Source organism: Gopherus evgoodei, chromosome 5, assembly GCF_007399415.2.
Source record: "Gopherus evgoodei ecotype Sinaloan lineage chromosome 5, rGopEvg1_v1.p, whole genome shotgun sequence".
In the NCBI taxonomy this organism is placed as follows: domain Eukaryota; kingdom Metazoa; phylum Chordata; order Testudines; family Testudinidae; genus Gopherus; species Gopherus evgoodei.
This window is the reverse complement of record NC_044326.1, coordinates 73,151,886-73,174,422: the sequence shown is the minus strand read 5'-3', so window position 1 is coordinate 73,174,422 and position 22,537 is coordinate 73,151,886. Positions and strand designations below refer to the sequence as shown.

General features: G+C 39.4%; 1 protein-coding gene across 1 annotated transcript in view; it reads right to left on the bottom strand.

Annotated features, from left to right (window-relative positions):
• The window catches only part of NEK1 (NIMA related kinase 1), a 126,753-nt gene that overhangs the window by 35,881 nt on the left and 68,335 nt on the right, over window positions 1-22,537 (bottom strand). Inside the window, 7 exon segments of the mRNA XM_030563916.1 lie at window positions 8,595-8,826; window positions 8,922-8,987; window positions 13,471-13,644; window positions 16,194-16,291; window positions 18,344-18,419; window positions 20,344-20,427; window positions 20,988-21,071. Coding sequence (XP_030419776.1) covers window positions 8,595-8,826; window positions 8,922-8,987; window positions 13,471-13,644; window positions 16,194-16,291; window positions 18,344-18,419; window positions 20,344-20,427; window positions 20,988-21,071 — 814 coding nt within the window.

The window sequence follows — 22,537 nt, the reverse complement described above, 5'->3', positions numbered from 1 at the left end:
TGTTATTCCAATCACATTATAATTCCTTGACTGTGCCAGACTTCCAGTTCTCCCTGCTTGTTCCCCAGGCTTCTTGTATTTGTGTACAGGCACTTAAAATAACTCGCTGTCTGTCCTGCTTTCTCAGTATGAGGCAGGAATCCTCTCCTCTTGCGCTCCTCCTGCTTGTGCTTCCTCCCAGTACCCCCCTTGCCTCAAGGCTTTCTCTCCTTCCCCCAGTGAGCCTAGTTTAAAGCCCTCCTCACTAGGTTAGCGAGCCTGCTGCGAAGATGCTCTTCCTTCTCTTCGTTAGCTGGAGCCTGTCTCTGCCTAGCACTCCTCCTCCTTCTTAGAACACCATTCCATGGTCAAAGAATCCAAAGCCTTCTCTCCGACGCCACCTGCGTAGCCATTCGTTGACTTCCATGATTTGATGGTCTCTACCTGGGCCTTTTCCGTCCACAGGGGGATGGATGAGACCACCACTTTGCACCTCAAATGCCTTTATCCTTCTTCCCAAAGCCACGTAGTCTGCAGTGATCCACTCAAGGTCATTCTTGCCAGTATCATTGGTACTCACATAGAGAAGCAGGAAGAGGTAGCGATCCGAGGGCTTGATGAGTCTCGGCAGCTCTCTGTCACATCATGAATCCTAGCTCCTAGCAAGAGAGCAGGAAGACATCAGAGAGGGTGCCCCTATTGAGCCTATGCAGCAAACAGAACTGATGGCATTTCCTATTCTGTCTGGTGGCAAACAAGTCCACCTGGGAGGACCCCACTTCTGGAAAATAACACTGGCAACCTCCGAGGTGAAGAGACCACTTGAGGTGAGAGGAAAAGGACCTGCTGAGGTGATCCCTCTGTGTGTACTGGGCTCCTTGGAGAAGTGATGCCTTAAGGTGAATGGCATGTTTTCATGCAGAAGTCTTACAGACTCTTGGCACAGGGCTCAAGATCGAGCTCCTCCCTGCTTGTTGATGTAAAACATTGAGGCCATTTTGTCTGTCAAGACCTGCATCACCTTGCATGAGATCTGGGGAAGAAACACCTGGCAAGCCAAATGTACCACTCAGTTCCCTGACATTTATGGGCAGGGAGAATTCTTCCTGGAATCAGAGGTTCTGAGACTTTCAAAGTGGGGTCCCGACCTCAGGTCTGACACGTCCAAACCAAGGTTACCAGTGGATATGGGGCAGCAAAAGGTACCCTTTCACTATGGAACCTAGGTCTCTCGACTAACTAAGCAAAGCTAGGACAGCAGCAGAATCATGAATACCGAGTCCAAGTGGTGTCTGCTGGGGAGTAGACTGATTTCAGACACATCTGCAGGGATCTGAGGCATAACCGGGCATACTGCACCACATAGACACATACCGCCATGTCACCCAACACTTTGAGACAAACCCAGGTGGTTGTAAGAAGGTGGGTTCCAACCTAGGAGATCAGATCCGACATAGTTGGGAATCTGGTCTCCAGTGAATAAGCATTGGCCTGGATGGGTCTAGCACCACCCCATTAAACTCTATTCTCTGAACCAGGACTGAAGTTGACTTTTCTACATTTAGTAACAGGCCCTATGCCTGAAAGGTGGCCTATACTATGCTGATGCTGTGCTGGACTTGAGCCTGTGAGTGGCCTTTGATCAGCCAGTTGTCAAGGGACAGGTAGACTTGTATGCCTAGACGTTCTGAGGAAGGCTGTAACCACCATCATACACTTCATGAAAACCCATGGGAGCTGCTGAAAGACTGAAGGGAAGCATGGTGAACTGGTAGATGACCCACTACAAATTTAAGAATCCTGTGGCACCTTATAGACTAACAGACATTTTGGAGCATGAGCTTTCGTGGGTCAATACTCACTTCATCACCCACGAAAGCTCATGCTCCAAAACGTCTGTTAGTCTATAAAGTGCCACAGGATTCTTTGCTGCTTTTACAGATCCAGACTAACACAGCTACCCCTCTGATACTTGATACAAATTTAAGGAATCTCCTGTGTCTGTGGAAGATGCAAAAATGGAAATAAGCATCCTTCAAATCAAGGGCAGTGTACCAGTCTCCTGGATGTAGCAGGGGAATGACAACAGCCAGGGAGACCAGTTGGAACCTTAGTTTCTTGAAATATGGGTTGAGGTGATGCTGGTCCAGGACAGACAGTAGACCCCACCTTGGCCTTTGGGATTAGGAATATTGGGAGTAAAATCCCTCCCTCTCAAGTATTAAGGAACCTCCTCTACAGCCCCCACACGCAGGAGGGCTTGCACCTCCTGGATGAGAAGCTGCTTGAGAAGCTGCTTGGAGGAAGGGTCCCTGACGAGAGACGGGGATGAAAACCTGAGGTGTAACTGACTGTCATAGTACTGAGCACACAACAGTCCTATGTTACATCAGACCATGCTGGGCAGAAGAGCAACAGGCAATCCAAAACAAAATGAAGAATGGATCTGGAGTCGAAACTGGTATGCCATCCTCTGGCATACCTTCAAAAGACCTGCCTGGCCTCACTGGAGTATCTATGTGAGCCCAACTGGGAAGCTGAGGCAGAAAAGAGGGGCTGACAACATTTATAGCCCTTTCCTTTTCTTTTGTAGGGCTCCTGCCTGGACTGCTCAGGGAATCAGGGAGGCTGCTGGGGCCTAAAATGCTTCCTGGAAGCCATCTAAAGGCCCAGGGAGCGAATCGTGGCCGAGTCTTTGAGACCAGGGAGCTTGGAGTCCATTTGTTTGGAGAATAGGGAGATACCCTTGGAGGGGAGGTCTTGGAGCGACTGCTGCACTTTGTGAGAGAGGGCCCGATGATTGGGCCACGAACAGCATCTCATGGTTGACTCCATCTTTTTGGTTGCTGAGTTGGCTGAGTCTAGCATTTCCTGGTGGGAGGTCCTGGTCACAGTTTTCCTCCAGGATCGCCATGAACTCCTGCCTCAACTCCTGTAGCAGGGCATCCTTAACTTTAGCCATTGAATCCAACAAGATAAATCGTAGCTCCCCAACAAAGTTGGCTAGTTAGAATAAACAACTGGATTCTGGATTCTTCCCTCATAGACCATGGACAGTGCAGTATCCTGCTTCTGTCTCCAGGAAGTACCGGGGAAACAGTGACTGATAATGTGTCAGACTATTACAAAAGTACCATGGAGAGTGCCATGATGGAGCTCACCACCCCTTGATCCCTTCTATCCCTGGTAGCCTTGTTGGGCAGGGGAACTTGTGGGGTAGACAGGACTGGGAGGGACATCAGATTCTTTGCTGCTTGGAAAGCCTCTGCAGTCGAAGCAGCCCGCAGGCATGAGGTTCCATGACTGCTCCCGTGAGTCAGAGGTGGATCCCAGACTGGATTAGAGTTGTGGTAGAGCTTCAGGAGCCAATAGTGGCTGTTGGGAGGACAAGTTGCCCGTGTGGGTCTTACAACGCCAGCTACACCCCACTTGTCCCTTTTCTGCACTGGAGACCGCCCTCATCTCGGCGCACTATTTCTTATACTGCTGCTTTGGCCCCGGGGATGGAGAATGGCGCCAGAAGGTGCAGGGAACCAATGGAGCACTTCACACAGAAGCCGAACTACTTGGCGTCTATTCACAGCGTCTCAGCTCTGAGGCTGGTTCGAAGGCTGCCCCCCATGAGGAAGGCCTTCAGACAAATGTTTCTATCTTTTTGAGTGCGTGTTTGAAGCATCTGCATATCTGGTACTTCTCTTTAATCTGAGTTTTCCCGAAGCTCTTTAGACAGCTAGAATGTGGGGGACTCACAGGCATGGGCTTCCCCAAGCAGGCACACAGCTTGAAGTCAGGGGACTGGGACATGCCCAGCCCTAGTGGCTAAAGTCCCTCAATGAGAGGGACCACTATCCACACTATATACACGAACACTTGCTAAGAACTATATACACTAACTACAATAATTATATATGACAAAAGTCCAAGCCACTGGGAAAGAAGCCTTGCAAGAACAGGCGGAATCATTCCAAGCAACCATCACAGGTGGTAAGAAGGAATTGAGAGTGTGCAAAGCCAGTAGAGCCCCTTATATCGCACGCACGTGCAGCTCTAAGGAGTGCTAGAGCCAGTCGTACGGATAGCACTAAGGGAAAAAAATGTCCGACAACTCTGCACGCAGTGTGCACACACACACCTAGTATGGAACGGACATGAGAATCACTCGAAGAAGAACGATAGTTTAACTCTGTGGAGACTGATACTCTGGGCTACAATTTCAGCCTGTCGAAAGAGGTGAGGCTAAAAGGTAATGAAGAGGCCATAAGTGACCAGTATATAAAATTGTTTTATAAAAATGATCACAGATTAGAATCAAATTTTATAAATTAAAAAACCTATAATAGGAAACTTTAATCCTTGAAAAAAAATGCTATAGCAACAGGCCAACATGATATTAAATGAAAATAAGTGTCTGTACATGAGATCACCAGATGATCAGTTTAATGGAATGAAATTGAGGTTTTTGGGTGTACTTGGTAGCTTATTTTAGAAGGAACAATGGGAGGAAATATGCTTCACCATCATATACTGGGACCCAGGAATTTGCCATTATACAGTTTTTCTGATCCTGAAAGATATTCTAAACACACTGAAGAAGGAAGCCAGATGACATCACCAGCTTCACTCAACTTGAATACTGAACAACATCTGAACATCTGAAGTATGAACTGAAGGTTTCTGCTGATATATCCGTCACCCCCTCCAGAAATAAAAACATGACCAAGGAGGCAAACTAAAATAATGGTTTAGCCAGATATATAAAAAAGCAAGAGTTTTGCCTGAAAATTTTCCAGCAGCTAAAAAACAAATGAAAAGACAGAAAACTGCATCTTGTAGTATCTCTGATACTGTAATTTTTTGTCTTGTCTTAAAAAGAAACAGGTTCAGATCTTAGTAACAACAATCATCCTATAACTGACTCTCTTTTTCCTAACAAAGGCTTTTAATACCATCGAAATTTTAATGGTGAGGTTTGTTTCACTTTAAGTTTTAAATGCCTTAACTGCTTTACCGTCTTATGCATGATTAATAATGTGTAAAAAGATTCTTGTAGCGATAGCCTGCAATGGGAGTTAGTCAGCATAACTTACACAAACTCTCAAGCTCAGTTAACTATTTGTTCTAACAGTAGAACTTAACCCCTTTGAGGCCAACTCAATAAAACTAGCTAATCCCTTGACCTGTACATCAATTCTTAACCAAATAGAACATAGTAGGGATGTCAATTAATCAGTTAACTCATGCAATTAAAAAAGTAATCATGACTAATTGCAATGTTAACACAATAGAATACCAATTGTTTTTCCACATTTTCAAATATGTGGATTTCTATTATAACACAGAATACCAAGTGTACAGTGCTCATTTATATTATTTTTAATTACAAATATTTGCACTGTAAAAAATGATAAATAAAGAAATAGTATTTTTGAATTCACCTCATACAAGTACTGTAGTGCAATCTCCTTATCATGAAAGTGTAACCTTACAAATGTAGATTTTTTTTGTTAAATAACTGCACTCAAAAATAAACAATGTAAAACTTTAGAGCCTGCAAGTCCACTCAGTCCTACTTCTTGTTCAGCCAATAGCTAAGACAAACAAGTTTGTTACAAGTTACAGGAGATACTGCTGACTGCTTCTTGTTTACAGTGTCACTGTGTAGTGGGGTTGTTTACCCGCTTCTGCCTTGAAGGGCTTAAAACAGCATTAGAAGAAGGCTTTGGCTGGGACAAGAAGCCTGAGCTGATTGGGGAAAGTAGGCTCAGCGTTGGCCATGCCCCCAATCAGGTCCAGCTGGCCCTGTATAAAAAGGCTGGGAGCCAGGAGCTCAGTAGTCTCTCTCTGCATTCAGAGAGAGAAGGGCCTGGCTGCAAGAAGATTAACCAGGTATCTGGAGTGGAGCAGGACTGGGGAAGGCCAAGGGAGCTGGGGAGCTCTGGCCTAGGAAAGCCCCAGGCCTGGTAAGGACTATTAGGTACTGGGTTGTAGGGGGCAAGCCCACAGGTAGCAGGTTCGAACCCCTTTGCCTGTGATGAGTGGCTTTATACTGCAGTCTGCCCAGTGAATGGGGCTAGATGAGACCTGGGCAGTAATCCAGACTGAGGTGAAGTGGGGATAGTGAGGGCAGCACCCAGTTCAAGGGGCACCGGGGTCCTGGGAAGGACACAGCAGCCCAGTGGTAGCAGGACACCGGACTGCAGAGGGTGCTCCAACAGCTGGAGAGCTATTCCCAGAGACAACCAGCAGGAAGCACTGCAGGTGCGTCTGCACCTGCTTACACAGCAGAAATGAGAACAGGTGTTCGCATGGCATGTTGTATCCGGCGTCACAAGATATTACGTGCCAGATGCACTAAAGATTCATATGCCCTTCATGGCTTCAGACATTGTTCCAGAGGACATGCTTCCATGCTGATGATGCTTATTAAAAAAATAATGTATTAATTAAATTGTGACCTGAACTCCTTGGTGGAGAATTGTTTTATGTCTCCCGTTCTATTGTATTGTATTCTGCCATATATTCATGTTATAGCAGTCTCAGATGATGACCAGCATTTTTTAAGAACACTTTCACAAGAGATGTGACAAAATGCACAGAAGGTTTCTAAAAACAGCTACAGCACTTGACCCAATGTTGAAGAATTGGAAGTGCCATCCAAAATTTGAAATACACAAGGTGAGGCGCATGCTTTCGGAAGTCTTAACAGAGCAACACTCCAATGCAGAAACTACAGAACTTGAACCCCCAAAAAAGAAAATCAACCTTCTGTTGGTGGCATTTGACTCAGATGATGAAAATGAACATGCATCAGTCTGCTCTGTTTTGGATCGTTATCGAGCAGAACCTGTCATCTGCATGGTTGAAGCATGAAGGGACACATGAATCTTCAGCGCATCTGGCGCATAAATATCTTGCAACTCCAGCTACAACAGTGCCACGTGAAAGCCTGTTCTCACTTTCATGTGCCATTGTAAACAAGAAGCAGACAGCATTATCTCCTGCAAATTGTACCAAACTTGTTTGTCTGAGTGACTGGCTGAACAAGAGTAGGACTGAAGGGACCTGTAGGTGCTAAAGTTTTACATCTTTTTATTTTTGAATGCAGTTTTTTTGTACATAATTTTACATTTTTTTTGTTAAGTTCAACTTTCATGATAGAGAGATTGCACTACTAAACTTGTATTAGGTGAACTGAAAAATACTGTTTCTTTCCTCTTTTACAGTGCAAATGTTTGCAATTAAAAATAAATATAAAAAGGAGCATTGCACACTTTGTATTCTGTGTTGTAATTGAAATCAATATAAAAAAGGTTCAGAAATGGGCAACTGAAATGATTAGGGTTTGGAGAGGGTCCCCATATGAGGAAAAATTAAAGAGGCTAGGACTCTTCAGCTTGGAAAAGAGGAAGCTAGGGGGGATATGATAGAGGTATATAAAATCATAAAGTGATGTGGAGAAAGCGGATAAGGAAAAAGTTATTTACTTATTCCCATAATACAAGAACTAGGGGTCACCAAATGAAATTAATAGACAGCAGGTTTAAAACAAATAAAGGAAGTTCTTCTTCACGCAGCACACAGTCAACTTGTGGAAATCCTTACCTGAGGAGGTTGTGAAGGCTAGGACGATAACAGCATTTAAAAAGGAACTGGATAGAACATAAGAACGGCATACCGGGTCAGACCAAAAGGCCCATCTAGCTCAGTATCTGTCTACCAACAGTGGCCTATGCCAGGTGCCCCAGAGGGAGTGAACCTAACAGGCAATGACCAAGTGATCTCTCTCTCCTGCCATCCATCTCCACCCTCTGATGAACAGAGGATAGGGACACCATTCTTTACCCTTTCTGGCTAATAGCCATTTATGGACTTAACCACCATGAATTTATCCAGTTCCCTTTTAAACATTGTTATAGTCCCAGCCTTCACAACCACCTCAGGTAAGGAGTTCCACAAGTTGACTGTGCATTGGGTGAAGAAGAACTTCCTTTTATTTGTTTTAAACCTGCTACCTATTAATTTCATTTGGGACCTCTAGTTCTTGTATTATGGGAATAAGTAAATAACTTTTTCCTTATCCACTTTTCCACATCACTTAAATTCATGGTGGTTAAGTCCATAAATGGTTATTAGCCAGGATGGGTAAAGAATGGTGTCCCTAGCCTCTGTTTGTCAGAGGATGGAGATGGATGGCAGGAGAGAGATCACCTGATCATTACCTGTTCGGTTCACTCCCTCTGGGGCACCTGGCATTGGCCACTGTCAGTAGACGGAATACTGGGCTAGATGGACCTTTGGTCTGCCCCAGTACGGCTGTTCTTATGTTCCATTTGAAAAACTAGAAAACATCCAAAAATATTTAAATAAATGGTATTCTATTATTAACAGCGCGATTAATCGTACAATTTTTTTTTTAATTGCTTGACAGCCCTAGAACTAGTCTTCTTCAAAGTCTTTGAAGGATGTGACAGAGAGGCAGAGCAAACATTTAGATAGTGAAAAGGTTATAATTAGGAGTACTTTAATTCTGGTGAACTGATACCATACACTACAGATTAGCACCTAGATATCAGTCATGGAAATACTCAGGTAGGCAAAGCAGAAAGCTTGCTTACTCTCTGTCCCTGAAAACGATTCTTCCATAGTTAGCTGTGCAAAAGGAACCACCAGCTCAGCTGCTGCAACCTCCCATTTCTTGCGATCTACTAGAAGTGGATCATCTTCTTCTTCTTCTTTACTTTCTTCAGCCACAGCTCCCTCATAGGTGTCTTTAGGCTCCTTTATTCCTTTTACATCTTCCTGTGTTTTAAGATTTTGATTCAACCTTCTTAGTATTTCTCTTTTATTCTGAAAAAGGGAAAAAGTGTATCATTTAAATTATTCTAAGTTCTTAAGGGAAAGGAACAGGAAAATCAAATAAAACCAAATGTAATTTGACTTACTTGCACAGCAAGATCTGCCTTCTTCATTTCCTCTGTGGTTTCCTGGATAGCAGTTGTATTTTCATTCTATAGATCCAGGAAGCACGAAATTCAATGCAAGAAAGGAAGTCAGAAAAATATCTTTAGAATATTTATAGTCTGTACTGGGAGAAGGAAGAAGTAAACCTTTCCAAAAATCTCTCCATTGATAACTGTTTACTCTTTTTATTCTTGTACAAGACTTTTATTAGGAAGCTTCCCTCAGAGAATTTCTAAGATAAATTTTGTCTTTGAAACATTCAGTACCTGAAAGTAACAATTAAAAAGCCAAGACTCTGTATAAGCAAATGGTAAAAAGAAGAATTAGAACATAAACCAGGGGAGATAAAGTAGGGCATTATCTATGAAAACTCACATCTACGCCTGAAGTTAAGACTGAGTAACTCCTGAAAGAACAGATAAAAGGCAAGGAAAGAGTTAAGGTACTCCTATACAGAAAGGAAAAACAAAGGGAAGAAATCAAATCTTCATTACAAATAAAAATGGAGTGGCTAGAGAGTGGCTGGATTTAAGTACGGAGAAGAATGAGAGAATCATCATCATCTCAATATTTGAGCAAAAGTAATCAATAGTACCAAATGTAGTCAGCTAGATCGAGAATGATGAGGAAAAAAATGGACCCACATTGTTTCAAAAAAGTACAAATGCTATTATGTTAGCACTATATAACACCGTTTATGGTGGCCCCTTATTTATGGCTACATTGAGATTATCAAGTATTTCTGAACTTTTATGTCACAGAGAAACATATATAGGAGCTTAAATATTTGAAAGGTTTTGATATTAGGAACATTACATGAATCATAGAATACCAGGGTTGGAAGGGACCTCAGGAGGTCATCTAGTCCAACCCCCTACTCAAAGGGGGACCAATCCCCAGACAGATTTTTGCCCCAGATCCCTAAATGGCCCCCTCCAGGATTGAATTTACAGCTCAAGGTTTAGCAGGACACTGTTCAAACCACTGAGCTATCCATCCCTCCCTCCCCAAATTATGCACTGTTTTCAATCTGTGAAATGAAAATGTTTAGACTAAACTGAAAGGCAAGTGACAACATCAAAGTTCAGGTTATGGCAACTAGGAACAAGAAAATTACACAACTTTCAAGAGAAGAAAAAGAGTGGGTGGAAAAAGGCTATTGGGTAGAATCAGCTGCCAATGGATGTTGAAGAGAGACAAATGAACGGTACTGTGTACCACTAAGGAGCATTGTTTGCTTGGATACAGAAAATCCTGTAACGTAAGTGGGATAAGGTTCTATATAAACTCAGAAAGCTAAGTTTTTCAAAATTCAGGGTACTGATTTCATTAAAAGATTGTTTCTTGCTACAGTAAACGTGCCAACTATTCATTAACATTGCAAGTGAGTGATAAGCATTACCAAACATCACTGCATGAATTTATCTGACTTAACATGCTTAAAAGTTGAAAGAAGTGGAAGGAAATAAGCAACTGAATGATGTAATGAAAACAGAATTCTTGTAAAGTAAAATGTACATCCTGCCAACAGTTACTAAGCAACAAGAGAAAAGGTTTAGGGTTATCACAACAATGTGGGTATTAAATCAGGGTGTTTTTGGGGAGGGTATTTTTCAGGATCAAATGAGCCACTGAATAGAATTATCTATTGAAATGAAAGAGCAAATCATTGTGAAGTTTGATGAGACCTTTTTTTAAGCTCCTACAATGACTAAAATGTAGCCACAATATTCATTTAAATTAGGGCTGTTGATTAATCGCATTTACCTCATGCAATTAACTAAAAAATGAATTGACATTAAAAAATTCATCACAATTAATTGCACTGTTAAACAATAGAATATCGATTTAAGTTTATTAAACATTTGTTCTACATTTTCAAATATATCTATTTTAATTACAAGACAGAATATAAACTGTATAGAGCTCACTTTATTATTTTTATCACAAATATTTGCACTGTAAAATGATAAAAAATAAACAGTATTTCTTAATTCATTCATACAAGTACAGTCTCTTTATCATGAAAGTACAATTTAAAAATGTAGGTTTTTTTTTTTTGTTACATAACTGCACTCAAAAACAAAACAGAGCCTACAAGTCCACTCAGTCCTACTTCTTGTTCAGCTAATCACTAAGAGAAACAAGTTTGTTTACACTTACAGGACACAATGCTGCCCACTTCTTAAATACGTCATCTGAAAGTAAAAACAAGCATTTGCATGGCACTGTTGTAGCTGGTGTCGCAAGATATTTACATGCCTGATATGCTTAAGATTCATATGCCTCTTCATGCTTCGACCATTGTTCCAGAGGACATGTTTCCATGCTGCTGTCGCTCATTAAAAAAATCATTCATTAATTAAATTTGTGACTGAACTCTTGGGGGAGAACTGCATGTCTCCTGCTCTGTTTTACCTAAATCCTGCCATATATTTCATGTTATAGCAGTCTCAGATGATGACCCAGTCCATGTTCATTTTAAGAACGCCTTCACTGCAAATTTGATAAAATGTGAAGATGATATCAATGTGAAATTTCTGAACATAGATACACTACTCGACCCAGGATTTAAGAATCTGAAGTGTCTTCCAAAATCTGAGAAGGATGAGGTGTGGAACATGCTTTAAGAAGTCTTAAAAGAGCAACACACTGATGCGGAAACTACATACTCCGAACCACCAAAAAAGAAAAATCAACCTTCTGCTGATGGCATCTGACTCAGATGATAAAAATGAACATGCATCAGTCCGCACTGCTTTGGATCGTTACAGAGCAGAACCCGTCATCAGCATAGACACGTCCTCTAATGGTGGTTGAAGCATGAAGGGACATATGAATCTTCAGTGCATCTGGCTCGTAAATATCTTGCAACACTGGCTACAACAAGTGCCATGCAAACGCCTGTTTTCATTTTCAGGTGACATTGTAAACAAGAAGCAGGCAGCATTATCTTCTGTAAATATAAACAATCTTGTTTCGCTTAGCTTATTGGCTGAACAAAAAGTAGGACTGAGTGGGCTTGTAGGTGCTAAAGTTTTACATTGTTTTGTTTTTGAGTGCAATTATGTAACAAAAAAATCTAAATTTTTAAGTTGCATGTTCACAATAAAGAGATTGCATGACAGTGCTCGTATGAGATGAATTGAAAAATACTATCTTCTGATTACGAATATTTGCATTGTAAAAATATAAAGTGAGCACTGTACACTTTGTATTCTGTGTTGTAATTGAAATAAATATATTTGAAAATGTAGAAACATCCAAAATATTTAAACAAATGGCATTCTATTGTTTAGCAGCAAGATTATTTCTTTTAAATAGCACCATTAACTGCAATTGACTTTTGTAATCGCTTGTCAGCCCTAATTTAAATCTTTTTTCCAGGCCTTCCACCAGCAATTCAATCTAAGCTTCATTTTAGGAAACATGTCTGTTCACCTTCGACACTTAAACATGGCCGAGATCCATATCAATGATCATACCATAAAAACAACTGCAAGTCAGAGATCTAGAACTTGCTAAAAAAGTTGCAGCTTTTAACGTGCCACAAAGTGAACAATTTAAAGAAAAATCAACAATTGAGTTTAAATTTGTTTAGATGAGTAGAGCAAAAAAGCTCTATAACTAGATGTTTCAAGTGAAAAAAGAGGAAAAAAATCCAAGGAAGATTTAAAAGAATCAACAGAAACAATAATGAAAGATGGATGGTTGAATATAGGAGGAGACATAATGAGAACTATCCACATTGAGGAAAAATGTATTCTTACATATTTCCATTGATTGTATGATTGAAACACATCTTCAATGATATTATGTCCCAATCACTAAAGATACTATCCAAAGCCCCAATTCTACAAACACTTCAACGTCCTTATTTTTGCTCCTTCATTAGTCCCACTGAAATTAAATGGGACACTCACAATAATAAAGTTAAGCTCATATATAAGTGTTTGCAGGATCAAGTCCCTGGCATACAGAAAAAAGAGCAATAACAAAGTTTTTGCTATTGTCTCAAACAAAATAATAGTGACAACAGTTACAATCTTCTAAAACTTCTGACATAGTAAATTATTTAAAAAGCTGAAAAAGGAGTAACACAGAATGGTTTTAAGTTCAAAAATTGTTTTGCAACCACCATTACATTGTCTGTGGGTTGGAGGGGAAGAGAACTGATGCTCCAGCTTCCCAGTGACCTCCCTGGAAGTTTCCAGACTGTGGGCAAAATCCTGGCCTCACTGGACTTCAATATGTATTCACTAAAGTGGTGATTTTCTGGATTTTTAGTATTTGCATTGATTGTAAATGAAGTTGACTAATCTAAATTATAAATTTATTATCTCTGTGGAGATTAACTTGATAGATCTGTAATTTATACCAATACTAATTCCATCAATTTCTAAGGTATACAGTTCTCATTAAAAACATGTGGTGTTCTTAAACAAAGTTTACAGATTCCGAACGGTCTTGGATTAATCCAGCTGATTTTTGTCTATTTTTGTTCCTTTTAGATTTTAGTGGAATACCTACCACACCCACTTCCTTCAAAGCTGAAGTTATAGAGATAACTGGTGTACTGGGCTTCAATGGAAGTTGTGGTTTGGGAGGCGGTCTTCCAGGTTCTTGTTGCCCAGGCACAGGACTAACCTCAGCTGCCGACACATTAAAAGGCACCATAGGATTCTTTACCCCTTTTGCTGCCAACTGTGTTTAAAAAAAACAAACCAAAAAACCCATTCTATTTTAACATAAACCAACAAAAACAGCACAAAGTTATCAATGTACCATTAATCTACTTAAATCTAAAGTGAGATTGCCAGTTTCATTTAATGCTATGACTGAAAGATTTTTTCCCCCCTTAAAGTTTTGAGTGTTATTAATTTTGTTTTTGAGGAACTAAATGTAAGGGGTAAATATCTTCCCTCTGTAACGGCAGGTTAAGATTCTTAATTTATTATTAAAGACCAACTCTTTACACTGAAGGCTTAACTCACGTAAAATAAAGCACAATATAGGAGAGAGGCACTTTCTAAACTTAGTAAAGCCCAAAAAGAAAGGGGTATTAGAATGGAGAAATAAAATGTTCTGCATGTATACGCTAACAGGGGTCATAATTAAAACAAAACAAAAAAGGTTAAACAATTAGAAATATGGGAAATTAGCCACATTGATGTGGAGGCAGATAGATTTCAGCACTCAAAGAGTTACCATAGTAAAGGCATGATAAACTGCTGATCCAAAGTTTGATGGTAGAACCCCTTGAAAAGAAGGTAGTTTCAGAATATAGACATGCAAAAAAACCATGGCTCAATGACATCTCAAGTCACCGGTAGGTTTTGTTAAATTTACACGATTTAATTTGACAGGACATGTCATAACTATAAAGGGAAGGGAACAGCCCTCCTGTGTACAATACTATAAAATCCCTCCTGGCCAGAGACACCAAAAATCCTTTTACCTGTAAAGGGTCAAGAAGCTCAGGTAACCTGGCTGACACCTGACCCAAAGGACCAATAAGGGGACAAGACATTTTCAAATCTTGGTTGGGGGAAGGCTTTTGTTTGTGCTCTTTGTTTTGGAAGTGGTTCGCTCTTGGGACTAAGGGGGACTAGACATCAATCCATGCTCTCCAAATCTTTCTGAATCAGTCTCTCATATTTCAAACTTGTAAGTAACAGCCAGGCAAGGTGTGTTAGTTTTATCTTTGTTTTCTCAACTTGTAGATGTTCCTTTTGTTAGGAGGCTTACCTCCGCTAGCTGTAACTTTGAACCTAAGGCTAGAGGGGGTTCCTCTGGGCTCTATGAATCTGATTCCCCTGTAAAGTTATTTTCCATCCTGATTTTACAGAGATGATTTTTACCTTTCTTTCTTTCTTTAATTAAAAGCCTTCTTTTTAAGAACCTGATTGATTTTTCCTTGTTTTAAGATCCAAGGGGGTTGGATCTGCACTCACCAGGAACTGGTGGAGAAAAAGGAAGGGGAATTGTTAATTTCTCCTTGTTTTGAGATCCAGGGGTTTGGATCTATGTTCACCAAGAACTTGGTGGAGAAGTCTCTCAAGGCTACTCGTAGGGAGATAGTCTGGGGGGAAGGTAGACAGAGTTTCCCAAATAACTCTTAAAGGATTTGGGTGGTGGCAGTAAAACCAGATCTAAGCTGGTAATTAAACTTAGAGGTTCTCATGCAGGTCCCCACATCTGTAACCCTAGACTTCAGAGTGGGGAAGGGACATCTTTAAAAATAGTTAATGAGAACTATTTTAAAAAGACCCTGTGTATATGCCCATGAAATAGTAAGAAGACTTGGTGCGTGCGGGGGGAGGGAGGAAGGGAAGTCACACCACAAGAGTGAAAGCTTCTACACTTACTGCTGGGGAACAAGAAGACAGTAAATATTATTTGTACTTTTCCTCCTCTTTTTTTTTTTGGCCTGAGTATTTTAAAAGAGTAGTGTTCATGGGTATTAGATTTTATGTCAACTCGCTGTTTGCATTTTCAGGTAATTTCATTATTTAATTTAGTTTTAAATTCACAACAGCAGTGCCACCAAGTGAAAGACTGAAAATAGCACTATAGCCTGTCATACGTTGAAAACAAGTATATAGTACATCATTAATTCTTGCCACTTTTGCAGTTCATTACATCAAGAGAAACCAGTTAAAATTCATCATTATAAATCACCATTTGTTCATTCTTTAAAGATTTTATGAGTTGAGCACAGCTTGTCACCTGACAAGCTCCTATGTACCATGAAAAGGGACAAATAATTTCACACATTATTTCATGCTGCCTAAAAAGACCAGTAGCTCTACTCTTTCAGTATTTCCTACTTCAAAGCGTCAAAGCATTTTTCTCTTATGCTGCTATTTTACCAATCTGATTTTACACTCCAAAGTTTTTATGATTAAAAGAACAGTTATGTGGATTTCAATAACACATGAACAATAGTAAATATTTCAACATGGTCCTGATGATTTTTTTTAAGTTCAGTGTACATTTCAAACTAAAGCCAAGATTTGCATGCCTGGTGCCTGAAGTTAAGATAATCAATAAGAGAGCCCTGACTTTCAGAGATGCACAGCTCAGTTTTAGCAGCCAAAACTACAGTTACAGAGATCTGAAAAGCTTGGCCTTAAATTTCAGTCATACGAAGAAAAAGTTAACACTGTACTCTTTGGCTGAAAGACCAAGTCTGGGCAGGGGTCATGCCAAATAAAACCAATACTGTGTAAAGAAAGCTCTTTTTTTCTTACATGTTCTTCCCAAGCTTTCTTCTCTCTTTCATATGCCTCCTTTCTCTTTCGCTCTAGTTGCTCTTTCAAAACTGCAGCTCGTGCATTTGCTTGGGCCTGCAAATAAGAAAAAAGAATAGGCTTCAATCCAATCTCATAAGCAGCTCTCCAACTTCTTCATTCTGCAGACCACTTGAAATTAAACATCCCAGATCAGGGGAGGGAAAACATTTTGGCCTGAAAGCCAGATTGGGGTTCCTAAACTGTATGGAGGGCTGGGTGGGGAAGGCTGTGCGTCCCCAAACAGTCTGGCTCCCTCCCACTTTCCATCCCCTGACTGCACCCTATAGGGCCCCGACCCATCCAACCCCCCCGCTCCTTGTCCCTTGACCGCTTCCTCCCGGGACCCCCCTGCCTCTAAACCGCCCCCCCAGGACCATATCCCTATCCAACCCCCCCACTCCCTGCCCCCTACTGCACCCCAAAAACCCTCTGCCCCTTATCCAAGACCCCTGCTCCCCACCCCCTTATCATGCCGCATCAGGACTGGCAGCCATGCTGCCCGGCCAGAGCCAGCCATGCTACCAAGCTGCCCGGTAGAAGCTCGCAGCCCTGTCTCCCAGAGCACTGGCAGCACACAAGCTGAGGGGGCACAGTAGGGAGGAGCCGGAGGCTCAAGGGCTGGGAAGGATGGTCCTGTGGGCCAGATGTGGCCCGCAGGCCATAGTTCGCCCATCTCTGTTCCAGATCCTCAGTTCTTCAATTCTCAGCATGTGACACTTTGCATGTCAAATATGAGAACTAATGTCACACTCAGAAAACACTCAATAATACAAAATACTTCCACATAAAAGTTGGTGAACTACATAAGTAAATTCTAAGTCTTTTCAAGACAATCCATCCTGCACCAAGTATATTTTTAAAAGGAGATTCTAATGTCAAAATTTCCTTTTACACTTTGTATACAAACAAAATGGAAATAAAAACCTTGAAATAAAGCATTAATATTAAATTTTCAATACAGAAGTTCAAGGTCATGGTTTCTACAGAAAGCCATAACTATGTTAAAATGAACATTAAATGAAACATTTTGCATTTCTGTATATAATACATATACAGAAGAGATCAAAATTAGTTGCTTTAATCATAACAGAACAGTCACATTTGTTTTCACAATGCACATTTCCCTGCCCCCATCAACTTTAAAGGACACTTACTTAGTATTAGTGTGATATCGATAGTTATCGTTACAAGAGACCATGGAGCAGAATTCAGACTAAAAGTTCTGAACTCTGTAGACCTCCTGTAGAATAGAAAGCTAAAAACTTTGCTAGGGAAATGTAACTTTGAAATTAAGCCATGAGGCCTTATTCACAACTACATTTATGGCAGGTTTCAAGACAAAGCATACAAGAACATCTGGAAAGTCTTTCCTTGCCTGTATTCCATTAACTCAACCCTTCCCTTCTCCCCCTCAAAAACAACAGACAGATTATTCATGGTGCACTCAGTCTTCCTCCTTTTCCACATCACAGCATTTCCATCATGCCCACACCAAATTGTCTTCAGAACCAAAGCTAACAGTGAGAAAAGCTTCACTCAAAATGTAGCTTTTTTTTTTTAAATGAACATGTCCTAGTGTAAGTGACCAAAAATAAGCTTCAGTACTGAAGTAACATGTCAATTTAATAGTTTTGTTACTGCAATACAATTCAAAGTATTTATAATTCTATCTTTCACAAAAAGTATACACAAACCTATTGTCTGTGTTGGAAGAATTAAGTTAAATGATTAGTTTAACTCAAACTAGTCAGACTAACTTACTTTTACATGTCCATCAGATTTCTCCACAACAACTTGAAGCTAAATGAAGAATGGTTCATAGTGCATACTTCTAGAGAATGTATGTTTTGCTACAGAAAAATAACTCCTCTTCATATATGCAGAGGGTGTCATTAAAACACAGATTTACACATTACGTATTTAATGTTTTATCTTACCTTACAATGAGAAATACCAAATATATGGTAATGTATTGTAGCTACTGCAAATAACAAATGTACAATTTTAAAGCTGTGCCACTAATCTTATTCTACCACCTGATTCAATCCAAATAGAAGAATATTAAGTGGATTTAAAGAATGTATTCTAAACCTCTTTTTTCAATTACCTTAGTGCTTCACTTTTTTTGCGTCTCAATTCTGCTTCTTCACTTGCATCTTGTCCTTCAGAACTGTCAGCTTCATTCTACAAAGTAAGAGTTCTAAAAGTGAGAAGTCATAGTTAGCTCATAGATTTACAGATCTGAAGGCCAGAAGGGAGCACTGCGATCAGCTTGTCTGATTACCTGCATAACGCAAGCCATAAAATTTCACTCAGTAATTCCTGCATCAAGGTCAGTAACCTGTGGTTGAACTGGAACACATCTTTTATGAACAAATCCAGTCTTTAAATTGAAAGTTTGGAATTTTTATAAACCAAAAGAAATTATTTTAAAAATATACCATGTTTGAAATACCTTTACCCCAGTTACACTATAAATGCATACAGAATTTGTTTCTATTAAGATCAATAACCACATTAACACAATATTAAGGTTGCAAAGCTTAGCGCTCATGGAATCAGAAAGTTAAGCATGAAAGCACAACTTTAACTCTGCCTGTATACATTACAAAGCCACCTCTAATTATGCTATCATATACTATTAGATTATATTTAACATAAAAGTATTTATGGAAAAGGCAGCAGATTGGGCAAAGACTAAGATACTGTATGCCCTTTGCCTAAGCACAACAAGCACCAGAATGCCCATCATTATGGGGCATACAAACATTACGGGAGAGGCATATGTTAAACTTCAGAAGTTTAGCTTCTGCCATCATAGCTAGGGTCTTGGTAATGGAAGCGGGCTCCAGGCCTACTAACTAGGAGAAAAAACTATGTGCCACTGGGCAACTAAAAGAATAGCTAACTAACAGAAAACTAAATACTACTAGAGTGGTAGAGAAGTATGAATACACCACAAGAATTCTGTTTCAGTGATACAGAGAATAAGATAGAACTGAGGGACAACTGAGGCCTCCTTTGCACATTATGCCTTAGGAGGAGAAAGGGGTGTGAGGGCATCCAGGTTGCACCTGTGGCCCCAGAAGCACTCCTGGTCAAAAGAATCAGATCTCATATGCATGAGGCACGAGCACACCAGAAGTAGAAGCCATATGAACAATTACTTGAAGCCATGTTAGCATAAGAGAAGACAGTATTTTAATGGATATACACAAGGGATCAGAGTTCAGATTGAGCACTCAGTCTTAACTTTTACATTTTATGACTGAATGCTTACTGTACAACCTTAACACTGCATTGGCAGAGTTTTCACATAGGATTTCTATGGAGTTTTAAAAGTTGCAAGTATTTTTAAAGGAAAAAGAGTCCCCAGTTCTAATAGGCAACAGGCAACAATGTAAATAGTGCTTTATCAACATAATTGGCAAGCTTCACACTTGTAGCTTTAACATTCACTAGTTAGTAAAAGATTGATAAGCAAAATCAAACATTTTCATACCTGCATAAATATACAGCCTTAAGAGCAGTTAAAAAACTCTTAATATGTACTCTGCCCCTCTGGGCCCTTGGGATTCCCCCAGGTTCCTTGGTTGTAACCCTGTATCATGGCAGTTTTTTGGCCATTTAAACTGATCCATATCAATTTCCATTTTAAATCTGTTGATGGCATTTCAATGCCTTAGGCTGGATTAAAGAACAAAATACACAAATTAAGGATACAGCAAGAAGGCAAAGCCAGACTAGAATGAAAAATAAGTACTAGTACTCAAAGAGCACATCAGCTGTATTTTTTCAAACTTCGGCAGTTTTTTGTACAATCATCTTTAAAAGATGTGGTTCCAAGGGTTGTTGTTTTTCTTTCCATTACTTTTAAGAATAAGAAAGTTTTGCACTCTTACTCCTCAAGGGCTATATGGATCTGCTCATACTTAATGAAAAAAGATTCACTTTTAGATAAAGCCTCAACATGGAAAATGTCAGCCTAAAAGGTCTATTTTTTTTTTAAAAGGGAGAATTACACCTGCATAAAAAGATCTCACAAACAATAGTCTAGAGCCTTTCACTACTAGCTCCTCAAAGCCTTTAGAAGTTATTTTTGTCCAACCTTTTCTCCACGAAGTTTAGCTTTAATCTGCTGGCGTTCATTGAAGTTTTGAAGTCGGATCTGTCTTAATCTTGCCAAGTATTCCTATATGAAAAAGGAAGCAAAGTTTCAACTAAAAGGAAACAATGAGTTTTGCATTCTGTATCTAAGTTCGTATGGTTCCACAAAAAGGTCAAATAAAGGAAAAACTACTGCTATTGCTAAATTAACATTTATTCATTTCTAAAAGAAATTCAACTGATTTCTTCTCTAATGAAATGAACGAAAACCATAATTAGTGTTCCACAATATTAAATTTGGTAGGCTTAAGGTTATTAAGATTGATAAGATTTGCAAAACTAGGAGTAGTTGTATGTTTTACAAAAAGACTTAGATAGAGGTTGGGATTTTGTTTTTGTCTGGGATATTTGTGCTTATTTAAAAGAAAATAAATAATTTTTTTCTTTTTGAAAGAAGACTGATATAGACAGCTATTACTAAGACTATTGAGCAACAAACTCTAGGACTATATACATTAATTCCTGGGGAATCTATGAAGTTCTTGTATTTGTTATAAATTATAAACCATGCAAGAAAAGAAGGCAGAGGCAAAGTCAAAGTGATGCTATTTTGTGATGAAGGTGGCAAACATGCGGGTAGCATACCTCTTCCTCCTTGTTTCCGGATTTCCTTCCTCTTGCAGAAATGGGCATGCCTCCATAGACAGCTGCCAGGTTTTGCAGTGTACCCTGTTCACCATTTAATGTATCAAGTTTAAGAATGACTAGGGCCAGAACATTATCTATCTTATCCAACAATAACTGCATTAAATTTCTTATGGGAAACATAGATGACTTTCAGCTCTTAAGAACTTCACTGACAAAAGTCTTATTTACAAGAAACATTTGATAGTAATAATCTAAACCACTGAGTAATCAAAGAGAAAGCCTTAGAGCATTCTAATAAATTAGATTTTTATACATATTTAGCTCCCTCTTCTGATCTCCATATGTGTCTAGTTTTCTCTAGCTAAATCTTGTATATTACAAATTCTCTGGGGTATGGGCTCTCTTTTTATTTGTCTTTTGCACCATCTTCAGCACACAACTGACAATGATAATTCTTCAGCTAAGCCTAGAATATCTAATCATTTTTATTTGAGTTTTAAATATAAAATATTAACAACAGCTCATGGAAATTTTATTCATATCAAAGGTTAAATTATTTATATATATTAATCTAAGTACTCATCACAGCATTTACTAGACTTAAAAACAAAGAAATAGTTGTATTGTTAACTTGCCATTAGAAACATATTTTGCTTTTCCCTGCACTTCCAAAGTGTTTCATATCAGAATAAATAAATAAAAATAAGAAAGGTATTTCTTGTTAAAAAAAACATCATTTCTAATCCAATTAAAATGTTTGGTTTCATGACATTTGTTAAACAAAAACACAGAGCATATATGAACACAGGTTTTTCCACCAATCCTACCAGCATCCATGTTGGCTACAACAAATATGAAGTCCTACTTTAAATCAGAAACGTCACAATTGTGAAAGAGAAAGTAAATGTTTTAACGGTAAATAAGACAAATACAGTAAAATTGCTGGACTACACAGACAAATCCAGGGAACATATTGCCTAACTGTTCTCAACAAAAGTTAAAAACTCCTTAATTTAATTACCAGTTCTTAAGGAACTGCAGCCCCAAACTAGCGACCCTTTACTCATACCACACCAAAATCAAACTACTTGTGTGAGAAAGGGTTTCATGATAGTAAATTTTGCAAACACACACACACACACCAAAAACTAAGGAAGCCAATAATTAAAAGCACACGGGAGTTCACAATATAATAAAGCTCTTCAAGACAACTACACAAAAACTTTAAAAGTTCACATTTTTCAACAGTGAGGTGGCAGTCACTTCTACTTCTGCTTGAAATTTGAAAAAAACCTGAACAGTAATTCTAAATTTGCACAGACAACCAATTCACTCAAGACTGTCCCATTAGTCAAAACAAAACTTAAGCTAAAACAGAGGTGCATGTAATGAGATGCCCCTGGGTGGGTCATCAGCATAGGGAATCAAATCTGGAACATCTGGTTCTAAAAGTGTAAGTCTCTACAGCTTGAGCTAAAAACCCTATATTTGTTAACACAAAGTCAGTAACTGACTTGTAAATCTCTATGTGGTCCAGCCACTAGAAA